The 18150-nt window shown below is 46.4% G+C and overlaps 1 protein-coding gene across 1 annotated transcript in view; it reads right to left on the bottom strand.

Moving 5' to 3' along the window:
• The window catches only part of RYR2 (ryanodine receptor 2), a 450374-nt gene that overhangs the window by 57852 nt on the left and 374372 nt on the right, over positions 1–18150 (bottom strand). Inside the window, exons 81-84 of the mRNA XM_036277752.1 lie at positions 13193–13292; positions 11968–12047; positions 7376–7452; positions 6563–6636 (exon numbers count right to left, since the gene is read on the bottom strand). Of these exons, the coding sequence (XP_036133645.1) occupies positions 6563–6636; positions 7376–7452; positions 11968–12047; positions 13193–13292 (331 nt within the window). The remainder of the gene's footprint in view (positions 1–6562; positions 6637–7375; positions 7453–11967; positions 12048–13192; positions 13293–18150) is intronic.

Raw genomic sequence — 18150 nt, 5'->3', positions numbered from 1 at the left:
AACGCGGGTCACATCTAGAATTCCCTTGCTAAATGGGACTCGGATCGTCAGAGGACTTAAATATCTACTCTGTATCATGGCAAACTGAAGCAGCAAGGCTAACGGTGTTTTTAAGAGTGAAAAGGCAAGTGTCTGGTTCCATGTGGGTGGCTTCAAGGTCACTGCTCAAGTGGCTTCAACATGGCTGCTTCAGTGACGCTGCAGCTCAACTACCCAATCAGGAGTCTCAGTGGACACACAGCAACATTTAGTCAGCCGCTGGCGTGCTGGCTGTGCTAGAGACTCTTTCTCATCTTTCATTGCAGGTACACAACAATCCAAAGGTGATACGAAGCCCATTTTGTGGTTCAGTCAACACCTGAGGAATCAGTAAGTTGACCATGTCCTACAGTTACTAACTGGAGGTCAAGGCACAGTCATTAAGGGTCTCCTCTATGCTAAGACCTTGTGAGGTCCTGGGGCCTGAACACTAATGGACATCCTCCCTAACCTCAGATCATTTCAGTATCACAAGGTCTTCCAGATCCGCCATGGTTCCTAAATGTCAGAAAGGTTTCCTCAGTGATCAGTAAGATCCTTGGCTAACGGCCCTGGACCACACCCCGGATGCTACTTCAAGGGGGAGCTCCTATTTGCTTTCATCACTCTTAGGAGCCAAGGAAAACATTTTCTAGGTGTGGCCTTGGGAAGGTCAGTCTACCTCTCTCAGACTGTTTCATCGTGGGGATTAACCATCTCTGGCCTCTCACCTCACAAGGCTGTTGGGGGAATCAAACTGGTTCAAAAAAGTAGAAGTGCTTTGAAATACGTAAAACACAACAGGAACAAATGTGAAGTTCATCAAAACCGCTTTTCAAGTGGGTTGTGGACATGTTAATCAATCTGTAAATCCCAGAAGTACAGATACAAATTAAGGCACAAACTGAATCCCTACTTTCCACCCCAAGATGGTCCAAATAAGTGCGGCCACTGTGTAACAAGTGGCCCCTGTGTGACAAGTGAGGTCTGTCCATGGCTAAGAGTCCAAGCACATGTTAACTGTGGAGGGAAACGTCGCTCTGCTTTCGAAGGTGACCTGCAGACTCCTCTCCACAGCCCCTCTCGCTGCCGGCCGTTCAGTGCTGGTCCTCTAACCCCGCCTGCTCTGCACCAGCGCACCCCGGCCCCGAGGAACCACCGCACACTGGCTGCCGCAGCGACAGCGGTGAGCAATCCAACCTCAGATGGACACCTGTCGCACCGGCTGACAGTACACTCTCAAGAAGTCCCCACAACCTGCCCCGAAGCATCATCCCAGAGCTCCCGAGGGGCTGGAGGAAATCTCACTGGCCCCTGTCACTGGGGAGCTGATGCCTAGTCAGACAACGAGAAATCAGGGGGGGGGGTCAGTGGATTCTACTGGAAGCATGTGTGAACACTGGATGTCAGGAATGTGATTCCAGGGGGATCATGACACGACACATAATATCACTTAGGTGTCACGTGTCAATGGCTGTCCTCGGCCTCAGAAACACAGTGCGGATTCCTGGGCAGGGGCCCTAAGGCCGCCCGGCCCCACCAACCGTCTCCCTACCTGCACCCACCCACTGCCCTCAACCACGCTGGGCAAGTCCCTGTTCCCTGACATGGTTTGTACCTGCAACCCTTCGCCTTCCTCAGCCACCAGATGAACTTCTATCCCAGGCTGTCCACTGCGTCCCTGAGCCATCCTGTACCCCCGGCAGCAAGGACTGCGACCTAGTTCCCTGCACGGCCTACACGATACTGAGCTCCTGAAGAAACCGGTGTCCGGGCCACTGTTAGCACATCACAGCCCGGACCGGAGCCCGGCTTCCCAGTGTCCGGGACAGTGTTAGCACATCACAGCCCGGACCGGAGCCCGGCTTCCCAGTGTCCGGGCCACTGTTAGCACATCACAGCCCGGACCGGAGCCCGGCTTCCCAGTGTCCGGGACAGTGTTAGCACATCACAGCCCGGATCAGAGCCCGGCTTCCCCGTGTCCGGGCCACTGTTAGCCCATCACAGCCCGGACCGGAGCCCGGCTTCCCCGTGTCCGGGCCACTGTCAGCACATCACAGCCCGGACCGGAGCCCGGCTTCCCGGTGTCCGGGACACTGTTAGCACATCACAGCCCGGACCGGAGCCCGGCTTCCCAGTGTCCAGGACAGTGTTAGCCCATCACAGCCCGGACCGGAGCCCGGCTTCCTGGTGTCCGGGACACTGTTAGCACATCACAGCCCGGACCGGAGCCCGGCTTCCCAGTGTCCGGGACACTGTTAGCACATCACAGCCCGGACCGGAGCCCGGCTTCCCAGTGTCCGGGACACTGTTAGCCCATCACAGCCCGGACCGGAGCCCGGCTTCCCAGTGTCCGGGCCACTTTTAGCACATCACAGCCCGGACCGGAGCCCGGCTTCCCGGTGTCCTTGACGACACTGCTCCGGGGCGGGACGCAGGTGCCGGGCGCCCTGTCAACGGCCTCCGACCCGTGGGAGATGGCCAGCGAGGAAGGGAGCTCCTCAACAGTGACAAGTCCAGGCTGGCCACCACTGCAGACTGCTTTAATTACCCTTTTGATAAATTAATTAAAAATTAATGCTCTTTGCTTCAACTTCACACAGACTTGAAGTCGCTACAAGCACACACGTGAGAACTGATGTGACGCAGTATCTTACGGATGGAGAAGCGGGAAGGTAGTCAGTGTGTTACATACATTTTTGTTATCCTCACCCGAGGACATTTTTTTTTTTTTGCATTTATCTTCAGATAGAGAGGGAGGGAGAGAGGGAAGAAGAGAAAGAGAGAAACATTGATATGTGAGTGACACATCGAGTGGCTGCCACCCACATGACCCCAACCGGGGCCGAGGACAGACTGCAACCGAGGTACGTGCCCCTAGCGGGAACTGAACCCAGGATTCTCTGGTCCATGGGCCAATGCTCTAACCGCTGAGCCAAACCAGCCAGGGCTATACATTTTATATAAATCAAACAACTTCTGAGGAATCAGGTCTGCTTCAAAATCCCATTTTGCTCTTAAGTCTAGGACCACCCCAAGGGACCCACCATGACGTGGGCTCTTGCCTCCGTTCATGGAGTCTGGGAGGAGGAGGACCATACTCATAAGCTCATGATTTAGCAACAGGTTAAATGGTTCTGGGGGAAAACAAAAATCTAAGGATGGAATGAAATTTTAAAAATCCATATAGTTTTTGGCTTTGACTGTCATTACATGTTAAAAGAAAATACATATGACTAAAAAATATAGAGAAAACACTGATCACATCACAAACATACCTGCCGAACAAGCAAGCAATTTGCTTTAAAAACACAAACACACACTGTGAGAGGCCGAGTGGAAGGGGCTGGAGTGGGGGGTGGTCCTGGGTCAACGTGACAACATCAGAAGACAGAGGAATGTAAACCAAGAGTCTAAGTTTATGCAAAACCTTAAAGAAACAGAAATTTCCTCACGGTAGCTCAGCACCAGATTAGGAACATCGTTTGTCACCATAGAAAGTTCAAAAGTGAGTTTTAAAACTTCCACAAGCACTACAAAGATGAGCCACAGACTGGGGTCTTTGAAAGGAACAACGACCGACTGGTGAAGGGACAAAGAGCGACGACCCCAGTCAATAAGCGGGTGACAGGTGGCAAGGGCTCGGCTCACGGACTTGGTCCAGGAGACCCTGTGAGGTCACTCGTGTTCCAGTCCCGGGCCTGCGCCGCCAGACGGCCACAACCCTCTGTCCCTCAGTGTCCTTCCTCCACAGCAAAGTGGGGCGACATTCCCCAGAGCATGTGGGTGGGTGTCAGAGAGTGTCCGTGTTTAAGCCGGGCATCCTCCTTGGCCACCTAGGGATGGTCACTCTATCACCCCAGGAAGACAGCTCTGAGGCCGCGTCCCCGGAGCTGAGCCCTGAGCCAGGGCAGCAACGTCGCCAGCAGATTCACACTCTGCTGGCTTCTCCGCACGTAGTCCCAAGGGAGTGAGCCCCGTCCTTCTCCCACGAGGGCGCAAGCTCTTCTTAACTCCTGTAGAATCTTGAAAGAATGGCGGGTAGCACGTTTTTCAGATATGCCAAAGGACAGTTTAGCTGTTCTTAACCTGGAAAATCATCTCATCTCATCTCTTGTTTATTCCCACTGTGTATTAGGTCTGTCTTTTGGAGACTATCTGAAACTCTAATAACATCTTGGTTATTATATGACTTTGGAGAGTAAAGGTTCCTACTATTCCAGTGTTCTTCGAATTTGGTCTTAAGAATAAAAATTCATTTTTATGTTAGAAAGGTTTTTAACATGTGACGTTCTGAAAGAAACAGAGAAAACCCACAACTCTCCAGTACGTGGAGGGGAACTGGCAGTGCCCCTGGGCAGCCGGACACGCGGCAGCCAGCCCGCCTGGGGCACCCTGTTTCCGGGGCTCCAGCAAGTGCAGCCACAAAGCCACAGTACGTCCCCAACAGAAGGGCCACGGGAGACACGGGACAGCAGGGAGTCACTCGTGTTCACAGCAGTCACAAACACTGGGTCTCCCAGAACTTTTTAAATGAAAGAAACAGTACATAACAAATCGGGAAACGTAATTTCAATGTTTGTTGCTCCTACATATCTAATGCTAATAACTTCATATCCTTAAGAAAAAGGAAAAGTCTTGGTACAAGCATTTCTAAAATAACAGGATGCACAGTGGAAATGAAACGGTCTGCTCGTTAAAATGCCCTATAAGAGGAAGAGGCAGGGTCACTACCGAGACCGCCGGAGCTAACGACAACCGGGCGCAGATGGAGGAAGGCGGCTCGGTCAGCGTCGGCCTCGCTCCCGGGCGGCGGAGGGAGGACTGAGCAGGCAGAGTAGTGGAGAGAAAAGGCAGCGGGGAAGAAGAAACGCTAAGATTGTGTTTTTGCTTTGCTGTTTGTAAGGAAATAAAATAGAAAATGTGTTCATCGGCTTGGGCAATATTCAGTGTGTGTTGACCAAGCAGAGACCAATCAAACCCTGTCCTTTGGGAGGGACGGATCTCCCTCCAGAAGGCTCGTCTCCCCCCGCGGTTTCTGATTCGGGGTCCCTAATGTCACTGCGATCCTTCTCTGGCTGACAGTGGATAGGAGCCCCGGTACATGAAACCCGGGGTGGCCACCATTCCCTTCTGGGAGCTGATATGAACACTGACCGATGGTTCCTGGAATCGTGTTCAGAGCCTTTGAACATTAGGTAATAACTTCAAGGAAAAAGGAAAGATCTCTAATCCCAAGACAGGGAAGTCAGACTTTGAACGGAGAATCAATTCATTTGTGGGCACTCCACCGCTGGGAAATGCCCAGACTTCGGGGAGAGAGGCAGGTGGTGGCCCGAGACGGCTCTGAGCGCTCCCCGGGCCTGAGGCCAGGGGTTGCGACTGTTGACACAAACTCGAAGTTGTTCCGTGGTGTTCATCTTCAGCACACCTAAGATGCTGCTGCTGATTTTTCTTGACGGTAGCTAACAACTGAGTTACAGTGTGGCTAATACTTGGTGATGGAACCTCCACCTTCAACACCAAGCAGAAAATCAAACCACACAGGAGCGATACAGTACCCGCAGCTGCAGTAGAATATGTCTAAATATAATTTTTAAAATATAGCAAGAAATATGCACTATTCTTTTTCCTACTGTGAGAACAAAAATACACAGAGATAGAGAAATTGGTTAATTCTAAACTATTTCAGAAAGGCAAGCAGACTGCAAATGGCAGATGGGAGGCGATTTATTTTTAGCAGAAAGATCGGTTTATAGAAGACCCAGTGTTCCACAACTAGTGTGCTGGTGAGATTGCTCCAAACCAGACCAAACAAACGAAAAGAGATACACATACAGTCTGACTGAAACTAAATTAATTTAAAAATCAAACACAAAAGAATAAAAACAGACCAAAACAAAAAATATTGAAGATGTTTTCTCAATAAATAGTAAAACGAAGGTGCAACATTAGCTATTGTTGCTTTAACTGCACTGTGTTCTAATTTTTCTAGTTCATACACGCATCTGTTTATAGAGAAAGACTCTGAGGTTATGTGAGTCATTTTTGTGCACATGTAAGTTATGGGATTGGTTATCTAAACAAGCATTACTCTTTAATTTCTTTCATCAAAGAATCTGGAGGTGCAGAGACGTCTGGGCCAAGGACACTGCAGCAGGGAGGCGGCCGCGCCGAGGTCTGGGCAGGGTCTGAAAGCTTGGCTGCCTCAGAAGCACATTCTCTAGTTTGGTTCACCCGTGTGCTTTCTCATTTTATGGCTAATTCTCTAATAAGGGTCTAACAAGGGTCTTCTTCTACTTCCCAATCAAGGAAGGCCGCTGACAGTGGGCAGGAGGCAACAGGAGGGAAGGACCTCATGGGATGGTGGCTTTGGGTGTGGCCTTCATGAGTGTCCAATTAGGGGCTTTTAAACGGATCACGTAAGCGTGTTGTCCTCTTAAAGAAAACCTTGTACCTCTCTGTACTGAAAAGGGAACAAACAGCTGACTCGTTTCAGGGGAGAAAGGGGAACAGGTGGCCCTTGTCGGTTGAGCATCAATACCTGATCCTTCCTCTGTCACCATTCCAAGTCCTTCCGCTTTGTTCTGTCGCTCAAACGCATTCAGGTCGAGGACACTACAGTAACAGGGAGAAACACACTCAGAGGACGCATACAACATTTTCTTTCTGCAGAAGAGCAAATGTCTAAAAACTTTGTATCTTCAAATGTGAACACGCACTGGCAACGCACCCCAGTTCCACACCCACCAGCCGTGTTTCCTGGTGGCGGGTGAGTCCCCCCAGGGCCTACGCTGAAATGGCCCACGTGGAGTCCAGCATGAGGCATCAGCAGGTTTCAGCTTTGGGAGTACAGGACAGAGCTGGGAGACACACTTAAATATAATTTAATATAAATATAACAACCATGTCCTTCCAGGTGGAGCAGCTTATTACATTAAGTGTGTGTCAGGTGCTATCTGAATGATTTTTAATGCTGTAAAATAGAAAGCAGTGATCATAAATTAGTTAAGGACCATTTATTTAGGAAAAATGAGAAATGGTCTGCAAGCTCGCCAAATAAACCTAACTAGAGTTATCTTTTTTCTCATACCCCTCGTGCTCAAGTATGTGGGATGCACTCTCTCTCCAAGGTCCCTACTTGAGCAGAGGGAACACTGTTTTAACACATTACAAGCCTCGAGTAATTCAGTGATTAAGACATTGTGAAGATCTAACAACAACGCAGAAAAGAGGACAGGAACTTTTGCCCCCTCTAAAGTGTGTTTAATCATCGAAAGTTCTCCGAAGCGTAACCGTGTCCACAACGCAGGCGGTTCGGAGGGGCCCCCGGCGGGGAGGGAGCGAGCGGGCTCACCTGCAGGACTGCATGAGGCCGGCGAGGCTCTGGAAGAAGCCCACGTCCTTCTTCTCCTTGAGGTAGTCGAGCATTTTCTATGGTGAACACATGAACACGAGGCCACTGAGTACAAGTCTCGTTAATCGTTGAGAAAATAACAACAAACACATGCTGTCCGTTCCGAATACAGACAGATAATGTCCAGTGCACAGAGGCACCGCTAACGCTGCCTTCCCTAACGTGGGGGGAGGTGGCAGAGCCAGAGGGGTCCGGTCTGTGCGGGCTCACGGCCAGGGCTCAGACCCCGCTGCTCCACAAACTCCAGACGTGCCCTGAACTCTGGGGGATGATTCCTAACTCTCTCCTCCTCACTGTGTAAGTGTCTGGAGGTTCGGCCCTCGGAGGCCAGTCCAGCTCCCCACAGGCTGGCTCCTGAGACAGCGCTGCAACCGCAGGGCCGCGGGCGGACCAAAGCCCGCCTGTCGCCGGGTCTCTAAACCAAGGCATGGAGGAGCCATCGGCCTGCTCCCTTCCCTCGTTCTCAGAGTGAGGTGCAGAGTCTGTGGATGAACAGAAATGTGAAAAGCTAGGGGGACGTGTAGCTCCTGCTGCTAGTTTATGGTTACGTATCAACGGAACAGCTGCTGCAGGGCTGGGACGCGTCGGGTTTCAAGGAGGCACACACAGATGGAGAAACGGCCAGACACAGCGAAGCCTCCACGCAGATCAAGGTGGTGGTCTGCTCAGAGCCTGAGTAGAGAACTAGTCCTATGATCAGTGCTGTTTAAACAGGCAGCCAAACAGTCAAATTTTGGTAGTACAGTCGTCCCTCGTTCATCGCGGTTAATCCGCGCCAGACTCGCGCGGTTGCACCTGGCGTTGAAGGATTCCTGGGGTGCTCGAATACACAGGCCTACAGTCCATATGTACAATAATTTTAATTTTAATTTTAATATAGGGGTGTATAACTGACTCAGACAACCGAGCACGCGCTGTATCATTTTCACTGTCTTGATCAACTTTTTATTTTATTTATTTATTTATTTATTTATTTATTTTAATCTTCACCGGAGGACATTTTTCTATTTTTTGCTCAGATAGAGTAGGAGGGAGAGAGAGAGAGAGAGAAACATCGATGTGAAAGGAACACATCGAGTGGCTGCCACCCGCACGACCAACCAGGGCCGGGGACAAACCACAACCGAGGTATGTGCCCTTAGCGGGAACTGAACCCGGGTCTCTCTGGACCGAAAGCCGACCCTCTAACCGCTGAGCCAAACCGGCCAGGGCTTGATCAACTTTTTAATGAATATATTTGAAAAACCATGATAGAGTGAAGCTGTGAAAGTCGAAGGGCGAAGTGGCGAGGGACGACTGTAATCTTTTTTCAGAAATCAGAGTCAAAGGTTATATAAAATTAAACATGTAAAGGCTGCATGCACACACATATATATGAATATATACACATTATATACCTATACACATATATATCAAGATACACACACATACACACATGCACCTACACACATATGTATATATACACATATATAACTATATGCATGCACATGTATGTATATACACATATATACCTATACACACAAATATGTATATATACATATATACATATTAACTATATACACATATATACATGCATGTGTATATACACACATATCTACATATACATTATATACACATATATACCTATATACACGTGCACGTGTATATATACACATATATACCTATATAAACACATATATGTACATATACACACTTATACCTATATACACAAATATTTGTATATAAACACACACATATATACCCATACACACATAGATGCATACCCTCCCATGCATATATACACGTATACCCACAAATTTGTACACACACAGGTGCACAACAAACATAGCCATTTGTGGAGGGTGGTGATAAGTTACTGGTCTAATAAAATACGAAGCACTTATTAATCACTGGTCCTTTAAAACAAAAGGAATATGGCTTAGACCAGCAGGGGTGGGGAACCATTTTTCTGCCAAGGGCGATTTGGATATTTGTAGTATCATTTGTGGGCCATACACAATTATCAACTAAAAAACTAGTCTGCTAGTCCGGCCAGTGTGGCTCAGTGGTTGAGCATAGACCCATGCACCAAGAAGTTGCCGGTTCGATTCCCAGTCAGGGCACATGCCCAGGTTGTGGGCCCGCTCCCCAGTGGGGGGCATGCAGGAGGCGGCCAATTGATGTTCCCTCTCATCCATGTTTCTAGTTCTCTCTCCCTCTCACTTCCTCTTTCTCTAAAATCAATAAAGGAAAAAAAAAATTTTTTTTAATTATCCTGCTATATTTGGTCAGGCTAATTTGGTGAGGCGTGTGAAGTTAGCTGGTGTTGACTTCACAGGCCTTATATGGCCCACAGGCTGGATATTCCCCACCCCTGGTAGAGGGTCAAAGGGAGGTGGCAGAACATATACCTAAAAGTTTGGGGGGGAAAGAAAAGATCTGTGTAAACAACAAATACATACAGGGTGCAGGCTTATAGCTGTGACTACTTGATACCACTGTATCATTATTAATGTGTTATTTTCTGTATGGTCTCTAGAGGCTCCTTTTGGCTACAAAAATTTCTGGATATGTACACTTTACAATTAAGCTCTTTTATTTATTTTTTTAATCTGTATTTTTGTTGTTGTTGAAAGTATTACAGACGTCCCCTTTTTTCCCCCATTGACCCCCTCTTCCTGCTCCCGCCCCCCCTCCTGCTTTCCCCACACTATTGTCTGTGTCCATTGGTTGTGCATAGATACATATAAGTTCTTCGGTTTATCTCTTCCTGCCCCTCCCAGCCCCCCAATTAAGCTCTTTTAAAGTAAAACATAAGGCTAGAGAAATTATTTTTTGACAAATATTGTGGAGAGACTAGGTAGGTTTTCTTTATTTTTCCTTTTTTTTTTTTTTAAGTTATGCAGTCATTTACTATGGAAACCAAAACAAACCAAAAGAGTATCTATAACTTGGACGGGGGAAAATATGTTTATTTTCACTAACTTCTAACTGAAACTCAGCCTTCCTTTCAACTACTAAGTAAGTGACAGCAGCAGGACGAGCCGTCGCGGTTCCGTCACTAAGGGGATGAGGGACTTTCAGGCACACGGCAATCGTCACAGCTACTTACAAGTATTTAGACTCACTTCTTCTCGATTATTTATTAGACCAAGGACCAGCTCTTTTACTTAAGATAAAGAAACACTTATTACTTTATCGAAAGCCTGTTGTATAATATTTGATAACCACACTTCAATATATGTGGCTTCTTTTACAGACCTGTGACTCCTTCCCTATGCGTTTATAAACATTACGCTGACAAGGTTCAGCGGCCTCACCAAACTGTGAGAGGCAATAAAAAGAAGAAAGCTAAGAACCGTGGATTAGATTATGTCTGTGTTCTCTTCCAGTCCTAAAATGTAATGATTATATTCACAGAGACAAGCACAGAATCTGGGGGAAATGTACAGATGAGTTCATTTTTCAGCTGTTCTGCACTGTTCCTTAACCTAGCCCAAGCTCTCCAGGTTCCCTCTGCCTCGCTCTCCCGAGACTGCACATCTTCCTCTGCAGGCCCCACCCCGCACGCCGAGGTCCCGGGCTGCACGACAGCTCGGCGTCCACACTCCAAGGAGTCGCCAGCCTGCTTTCCTGCTGTCAGACTAGCCCTTTACCTGCCCACAAAACTCACCCAAGAAAGAATGGTTATGAGTTCCAAGGTCACTAACCATTCTTTTTCATACAGAAGCCAAAATATAAAAACAAGAGACAGATTTTAGCTTTAGAATAACACAATCTGCTACTTAGACTATGTTTTCCTCTGCTGCTTTTCAATTAGGACCATACTTTTTGCCTGAGCTCAGGACTACACTGTAGGCCATGGGAATGGGGTCCCCGAGGTGTGCGGCACACCCCTATGACAGTCTGTTTCTCACAGGTGTTTCTAAGCCACTCGAATACTCTGATTTTGACAACCTCACAGACTTTGGCCTTCAGATGGACACAGGTGGCATCTTTGTCGCACCTGGTTGAAATTATTGAAATCCCAGCCCAAATCATGTCTAACTTTTAAGCAGAACATAATTCAAAACTTGGTTGGGAAGTGATTTTTCTCATTTCTTGGGAGACTAGAAAGAATTACAAGTACAACAATTCTTAACGGTGCTTTCTGTTTACATGTTAACCTAGGAGCAGGCTTCATACCAAACACACAACCAAATCCGAAGAATCAGCTGCTGGGGGCTGTAACGTGAAGAGACAGGCTGCCCAACTAGGTCTGGGTAAGAACCAGTTTTTCACTGTAAAACAGCCAGCGGGTGGATGCTGACTCGGTCACTGAAACTGGGCACTGCCGGTGACGACAGCATGTGCCGTGACTGAGGACGCTAGGCGGGCAGTGCACGCGGGCTGTTCCCTGCGCCCAGCAGACATGTGGATGCTGGGACAAGAGATCAAATAAAGCCAAATTTTACACAGACAATGAAGTAGCGTATAATCAATCGTGCTTTTGGGATGACTAAGGAAGTTCAACAGGAAGACTCTATAGTCCACTGTTCGCATAAAGACTTTACCTGCTGCACCGTGGAGTTCCCACCGTTTAAGATAGCAATTCCAAGTTTCAAGGTAGCAGCTACCATCGGTCCAGTTTCACCTTAAAAATATTTTAAAAACAGTGTTCTTTACATCATTTCACCTGCTACATTAACCTATTCTACCTTAAAATGTGCACTTTTAAAATTATTAACACCCCTACAAATTTCTATAGTGGTGGATGGGGACAGATTGACTTACATACCAAAAAATATTTAAAAAGTGATCATGCATAGTTTCCATCAATGTTTTTACCAAAGTCTGTGTAATACAGACAAAACTAAAACCATATGAGGACACACACACAAAGAATATGAAAAAGCAATTGATTTTAAAATACCAAGATCTAAAATTATTAAAATTCAAAACTAGGTATATTGAAATGAAATTAATATAAGCCACTTAAACATTTCCTTAAAGAAAACTTCCCTCCCACCTCCCTAAAAAACATTGTTTGAGCAACTTTCATTATTTTCATTCATCACTTTTACTGTTACATATTCTAGTCTTTATTAAAAAGACTAGTAAAAATTTTAAATTATTAAGATAATGGCAACATTATAAATCCAACTAGTTGACTATTCTTTAGTACATTATATTTTGTTCACCTCTATCTTAGAAATAGAAATAATCTCCATATTTACAGAGTGCACCACCATTAATTTTCCATTCCATTGCAAATTGTAGCAAAAATGTTTTCAAAAAGAAAATATCACTAATATGAGAAAAATCATCCTCAAATGGCTACTGAAAAATATAATACTACTTTAATTGTTAAAAGGACTCACTTTAAAAGTCTACATTTATATCAAGGGCCTGCAAACTGTAACCTGAGGGCCAAATCCAGCTCTTCACGTTTTTATAAATAAAGTTTTATTGAAACACAGCTACACCATTCAGGGCTGTGTCCCTAGCTGCTTTCCTGCTGCTGAGACAGAGACTGCACAGCCGCAAAGCTTAAAATATTCATCTGGCCTTTCCCAGGAAACGCTCACCATGATTCACATGAGCAGTTTACTAGAGGTGGGTCACACAGAATCTCCAAAACCTCTGGGGCAGAAATAAAACAAATCCTTAAACAAGACTCTGAAAAAAAGAGCCAAATTGCACTGAGTGAGGGCTCGTCTCGCATTTAGGTCATGACCCAGAATGCGGACTGAGGGGTGGAGCCTGGCTGCAGGTGCGCTGGGGGAGGCACGGGCTCACCTTTGCTGGCGCTGATGGTCTGCAGCACCATCTCCGCCGCGCCACGCTCGTGCAGCCGGGCTTGCTGGTACAGCAGCTTCTGCTTCTCCATCTCCTTCTCCTGAACACAAATCCCAACCATTTATGTTGTGGCGGTCAGTCCGCAGGGCAGCTTTCTATAAACCACATTTTAGTCATCTCTTCATGTATGGGCTCTATGGCAACATTATGGACCATTTCAACACCAACACTGTTATTATACAGATGTTCACATATTCAACTCTTGGTTTTATTTCAACTGGTTTATCAGGATGGATTGTCTCAATTTTAGTGATCTGATTAGTCCAAAGCCTGTACCATAGTTTTGAAGTAGCCGTACTTCATCATCGAAACTTGCACTTTCTGAATTATACATTTGTGCATAAGTTTGTCCCACTTTGAATAATCTCCCGTGTCATGGCCATAACTTGATACTGCTCAGCAAATGACTTGAGTTCCAAGATATCACTGAATGACAGAAAAACATTAACTGAGACGTGTTGGAGTTTAAGCAAAATTGAAAGCTGATATGGATAAAAAGTAGGTTCAACTAAGTAGTGGACTTATGAGACAGATCTCCCCAGTGCCCCCCAAAGAATAAAGAAGCCATGTGCCTTTATATTTTGTATTCTCAGGCGGCAACAAACAATACTGCATGGTGCTGCTGGGGCAATGGCTGGAGTGCGCTCTGTTCCACTCAAACTACCACTGAAAACACAAAGAAGAAAATAAAGAGAAAATATAAAGGCACAGCAAGTTCAAGACTGGAAGGACCGTTCACTTGAGCTGTCCAGTTCGCTGGAGAATTGAGACGGACTAAGCAGTATAAGTTGCAGATTGAAAGTTGCATAGAGCCCTGGGACAGCGAGCCCATCAATGGCGTGGTAGGGAAGCTTAGTCAATGGGACATGAAACGCCCAGTTAGCATCATGTCCATAACACAACGGCCAAAACAGATGTGACCGCAGAGCGGGAGCTGCAGCAGAGGGACCGCTTTGCTGCCATAAACTTTCCATCCAAAGTACGGAAAATAGACACTGGAAGATGGAAGAGGTTTAAAAAATGAAGGCTTGCTGGTTACAGGATATGAAAAATAAAGTAAACTAAAAGGAGGGGAAAGAAATGGGCTCAAAACAAATGAAAAAAGAAACCTTTAAACCAAAAGCAACCGACACAGACATCAATGCTGTTACCAGAGAGTTCTCGCCGATGCTGGCAAAATTGTTTCTTAAATCTTTGATAATATCGTGCTGCGAAAACAAAATCGATCAGGGTTTTTTTCACACTACAGTTAGAGCTCCTGCGGTTAAATGTTCAGTTTTTCTTAAATTACGTGATAGGCCTAAATGGAAGCGGAGAAAAGAAAGAAGCAGGCAGCGTTCTCTGTGGTAGCCATGCTGACAGCTAAAAGGGTTGCCTTCATGTTTAAACCTCTTCCTGTGAAGTCGGAACAGAACAGAAACAAAACCACACAGACGCACAAAACCGTACTGTCAGTACAACACAGTTTCAGAAAAGCTGAAAGAAGACCCTTTCGTCTGCTCTTCAGGTGTTCTTTAACATGGGTGAGCATTTGGTTCTTCCTTTTAGACCCAACAATCTTTTCCTGTCCTGAATTGGAGAGCTATTCCTGGACTCTTGCTTCCCGGCTACCAAGTCCTTTGTGAGGGTGCCCCAGTGAGACAGCGATAAGAAGTACTGGTGTAGGAAATGCCCTATCCTTCTCGTCAATGCCAGGGCAAGGGAGTTAGCAAGATCAATTCGTTGCCGACCCAACGAAACATATAAAGATAGTCATCAGGACACCCAGAGGAAATGACAGCACACCATCTTTTCTTAAGGGGGAAAAAAACAAAAAACAATAACCTTTGCCATTTCTGCTCCCCAAAGAGGTCAGGCAGCTCACAGATCTGCCAGGACAACTTGCACAGAACTCTGGGGTCCCAGCACCTTCCCAGTGGCTTAAGTCCCATGGGATGGATGGATGTCAGGGGGAGCAAGAAACGACAGGAGGTCAGATGGCCTTCCTTAAAAACTAAACTTCCTGGGCAAAGAGCTCTCTCATCTTCCTTCCACAGCATCTAAGTGCCTGCAAGGATAAATGTTCCGGGGGTGATGCGACACTCATTTGAAAACAAATATTGAACTGAAGGAGCGAGAGTGAGGGCAGAAGGGCCATACTTCCCAGCAGGGCTCGGGGCCCGCCCCTGGGTTCTCGGGGCGGGCTTGGAAGCTGTCTCCTCGCGAGGTCTGTGATATCTGCCGGGGGCTTTGGGCTTTCTCAGGTGCTCCGTGTGTAACTGAGTCTGGTCCCTGGAAATTCTATCACAGTGTAAACATTTGAACCCTGACAGCTGCACCAGAAGCTTGCAGACCATAGAATGGACTAGGGGGAAGAAAAATCACTTCCCTTTTCAATTTACCACAGATTTGCTTTTTGAAAGCAAACTGAAGGCAGATCTTTTAAAACTATTTCACTCAGGGAAATCTCCCTTCAAAGTACCTTTTTAAAGGTAGGGTTCCTCTCCCCACCCCAGATTCTGTTTATAACTGCCAAAGGGTCTTAAATGGGCATTATTCCTTCAATCTGCTGTTCACAAGGTCTGTGATGTCTGTTCAGTCTTTAAAGTATTCTAAGGTTACAAAGAAAGGCAGAGGGGGCGGGGGAAGAGCAGCCCCCAGTTTGACTTTTCCCTTAGGCAAAGGTTCTGACTGCCAACAGTAGCCAAGAAGTATCAGCTTTTTCCTAGTAAGATTGTTATGGGCCTTTTCAAGGTCAAGGGTGGTCATAAATCAGACCATGATCAAACCACAGGGCCCAAATGGAAGTATTCAGCCTCCTGATTTGCTGTTAGTGTAACTGAAGTTTGCCGCGAAATTGCTACTGTTCTTCCATTTGTTGGAAGGTGCCTGGGGCTTGTAGTGCCTGGTGGAGAGAAATGTTGAAAGGCCGAAAAAAATCCGTTTGGTTCTTCAACAACTTGCCTTATATGAGAAAAAAATGTTGAAACAAAAAGCGTACATTACAAGTGTCCCTTGCTACTTGGTGGAGAACCTTTGCATCCCCAGGATGGAGATGACCAGGTCTTCCAGACCAGAGCAGCCTGGCGACAGCAGAACACGCACGCTGTCTCGGAAGGACCTTCGGGGTCTGAGGGACACGTGGCATCGCTGGCCTCCTGCCACAGGAGCTGGCTGGCTTCTTTGTTCTCGGCATTTCCAACCCTACGGCAGCTGCTGATTTCTCAAATGAATGACTTGCGAGGGGTTGAACTTGTTTGAAAAATATTTCCCATAATCTATGTTATCAAGATTTCCCAATATTTAATGCTACAAGTCAACATTCAATATTCTTCTCTGGCATCTTAAATTTAGTCATAACCTCCAAGGTGATGTTGACCCTCAATATTATAAGAAAAAAAAGGCTGAAATATAGATGATTCGATTGGACTACAGTTGAGGACAGAGGTGAACGTCAGTGAAACGGTATCAATAACGCATATTAACACCAACAGGCCAACAGACCGAGGAAAACGAAAGTGAGCGGAAAAGCCGCTGTCCCCACTGCGGCTAACTTGGTTCTTTACTCCAGCTTCTGAAACCACAAGTTGCATACATTCATGTAGAGCTGACTCAGTGCTAAGAAGTCACTTATAAAATCATAATTTTGTTTAATAATAGATGGTTCCCCAAATTTTTAAATTTTAAACTCAATTTTTAAAACCTAAAGGATTGCATATGAAACTTCCGAGCTGTGAAGCACCTGGAGGTGGTGGCAGAGGTTTTGTGCACGTGAGCTGTTCGCACCGCCAGGCAGTGTCCAGCACAGTGCCCTACACACGTAAGTGCTCAAGAAAATATGAATGGCTGACAGGACCAAGTAATGTGACATCATGTAGTATGCACAATTAACCTGAGATTCTACAGATGTTATATTTCCATTGGAAGAACTACAAAGCTATAAATGTGAGAAATTGACCTAGTTTACTTTCAGTACATGGTCCAAGTGGTTTAGAATTACACACATACATGACAGTTCTCACATACGTTACAGTTCTCAAATGATAGTTTTTAGCTTGTGTAATTCTCTCTGGCTGAACTATCAAATAGTTTATCATCTTCCAGATTCTATCTCTCAATAGGATGAGGACAATTACTAGCGCTCCCTCTCTAACAGAGAGAGACACGGAGAGAGAGAATATGGTTTTACACAAAGCAGAGTTTGTTTAAAGGCCCATCAAAGTTTTGCTAATCGATGCCCAGAGAGACAACGAAAACCCTGCACCAGAGAAACATGGTTGAAAATGTTGCGGTGCGCTGTGCAGACGACTGGGCGGTGTCCGTTTGCATTTCAGTTGGAATACTGCTTCCCCTTTCGACATGTTGAGAACTACTTACTACTGCCCTGAAGCAATGATACCAGCTGAGTGGGAGCAGCTTCCTAGTTCGAGGTCCTGATGGCAAAACTCGTGCTACACCCCGAGAATTCCCACTACAGTCAGAGGCTATCACACCCGCGAAGTCAGATGGGCACCATCAGGGGAAGGTGGTTTGTCCTGAGCACAGTACTGACCTCAAGCAGCCTTCGCTGCCCTGCCTGTTTGTTTTCCAGAGCTTTAAACACACGGGATGCCACCCTGACTGCAAAAGGAAGGACATGCCGTCCCCCAACCCTCTCTCTGGCTGACAAAGAACAGGAAGGTGACTGACAACCTCTGAACATCCGAAGGTATGTTAGTTAGATCCTGAATGTGCCAGGATGTTGGATAATCAGTGGGAAAAAGAGAAGTTAGAATAAAGTTTATCATAGATGGATCCTAACAACTGACTATTTGAATTCTGAGATGCCCCAATTCCGGCAGATCTAGTGTCTATAACGGTAGTGTTCACAGACGGTCATTAACCCTACCCCACATCAACCCGAGACACCTGCTCCGGTA

Source organism: Molossus molossus, unplaced genomic scaffold (assembly GCF_014108415.1).
Source record: "Molossus molossus isolate mMolMol1 unplaced genomic scaffold, mMolMol1.p scaffold_m16_p_23, whole genome shotgun sequence".
NCBI classification, from domain to species: domain Eukaryota; kingdom Metazoa; phylum Chordata; class Mammalia; order Chiroptera; family Molossidae; genus Molossus; species Molossus molossus.
This window is presented reverse-complemented; position numbering and strand designations above follow the sequence as displayed.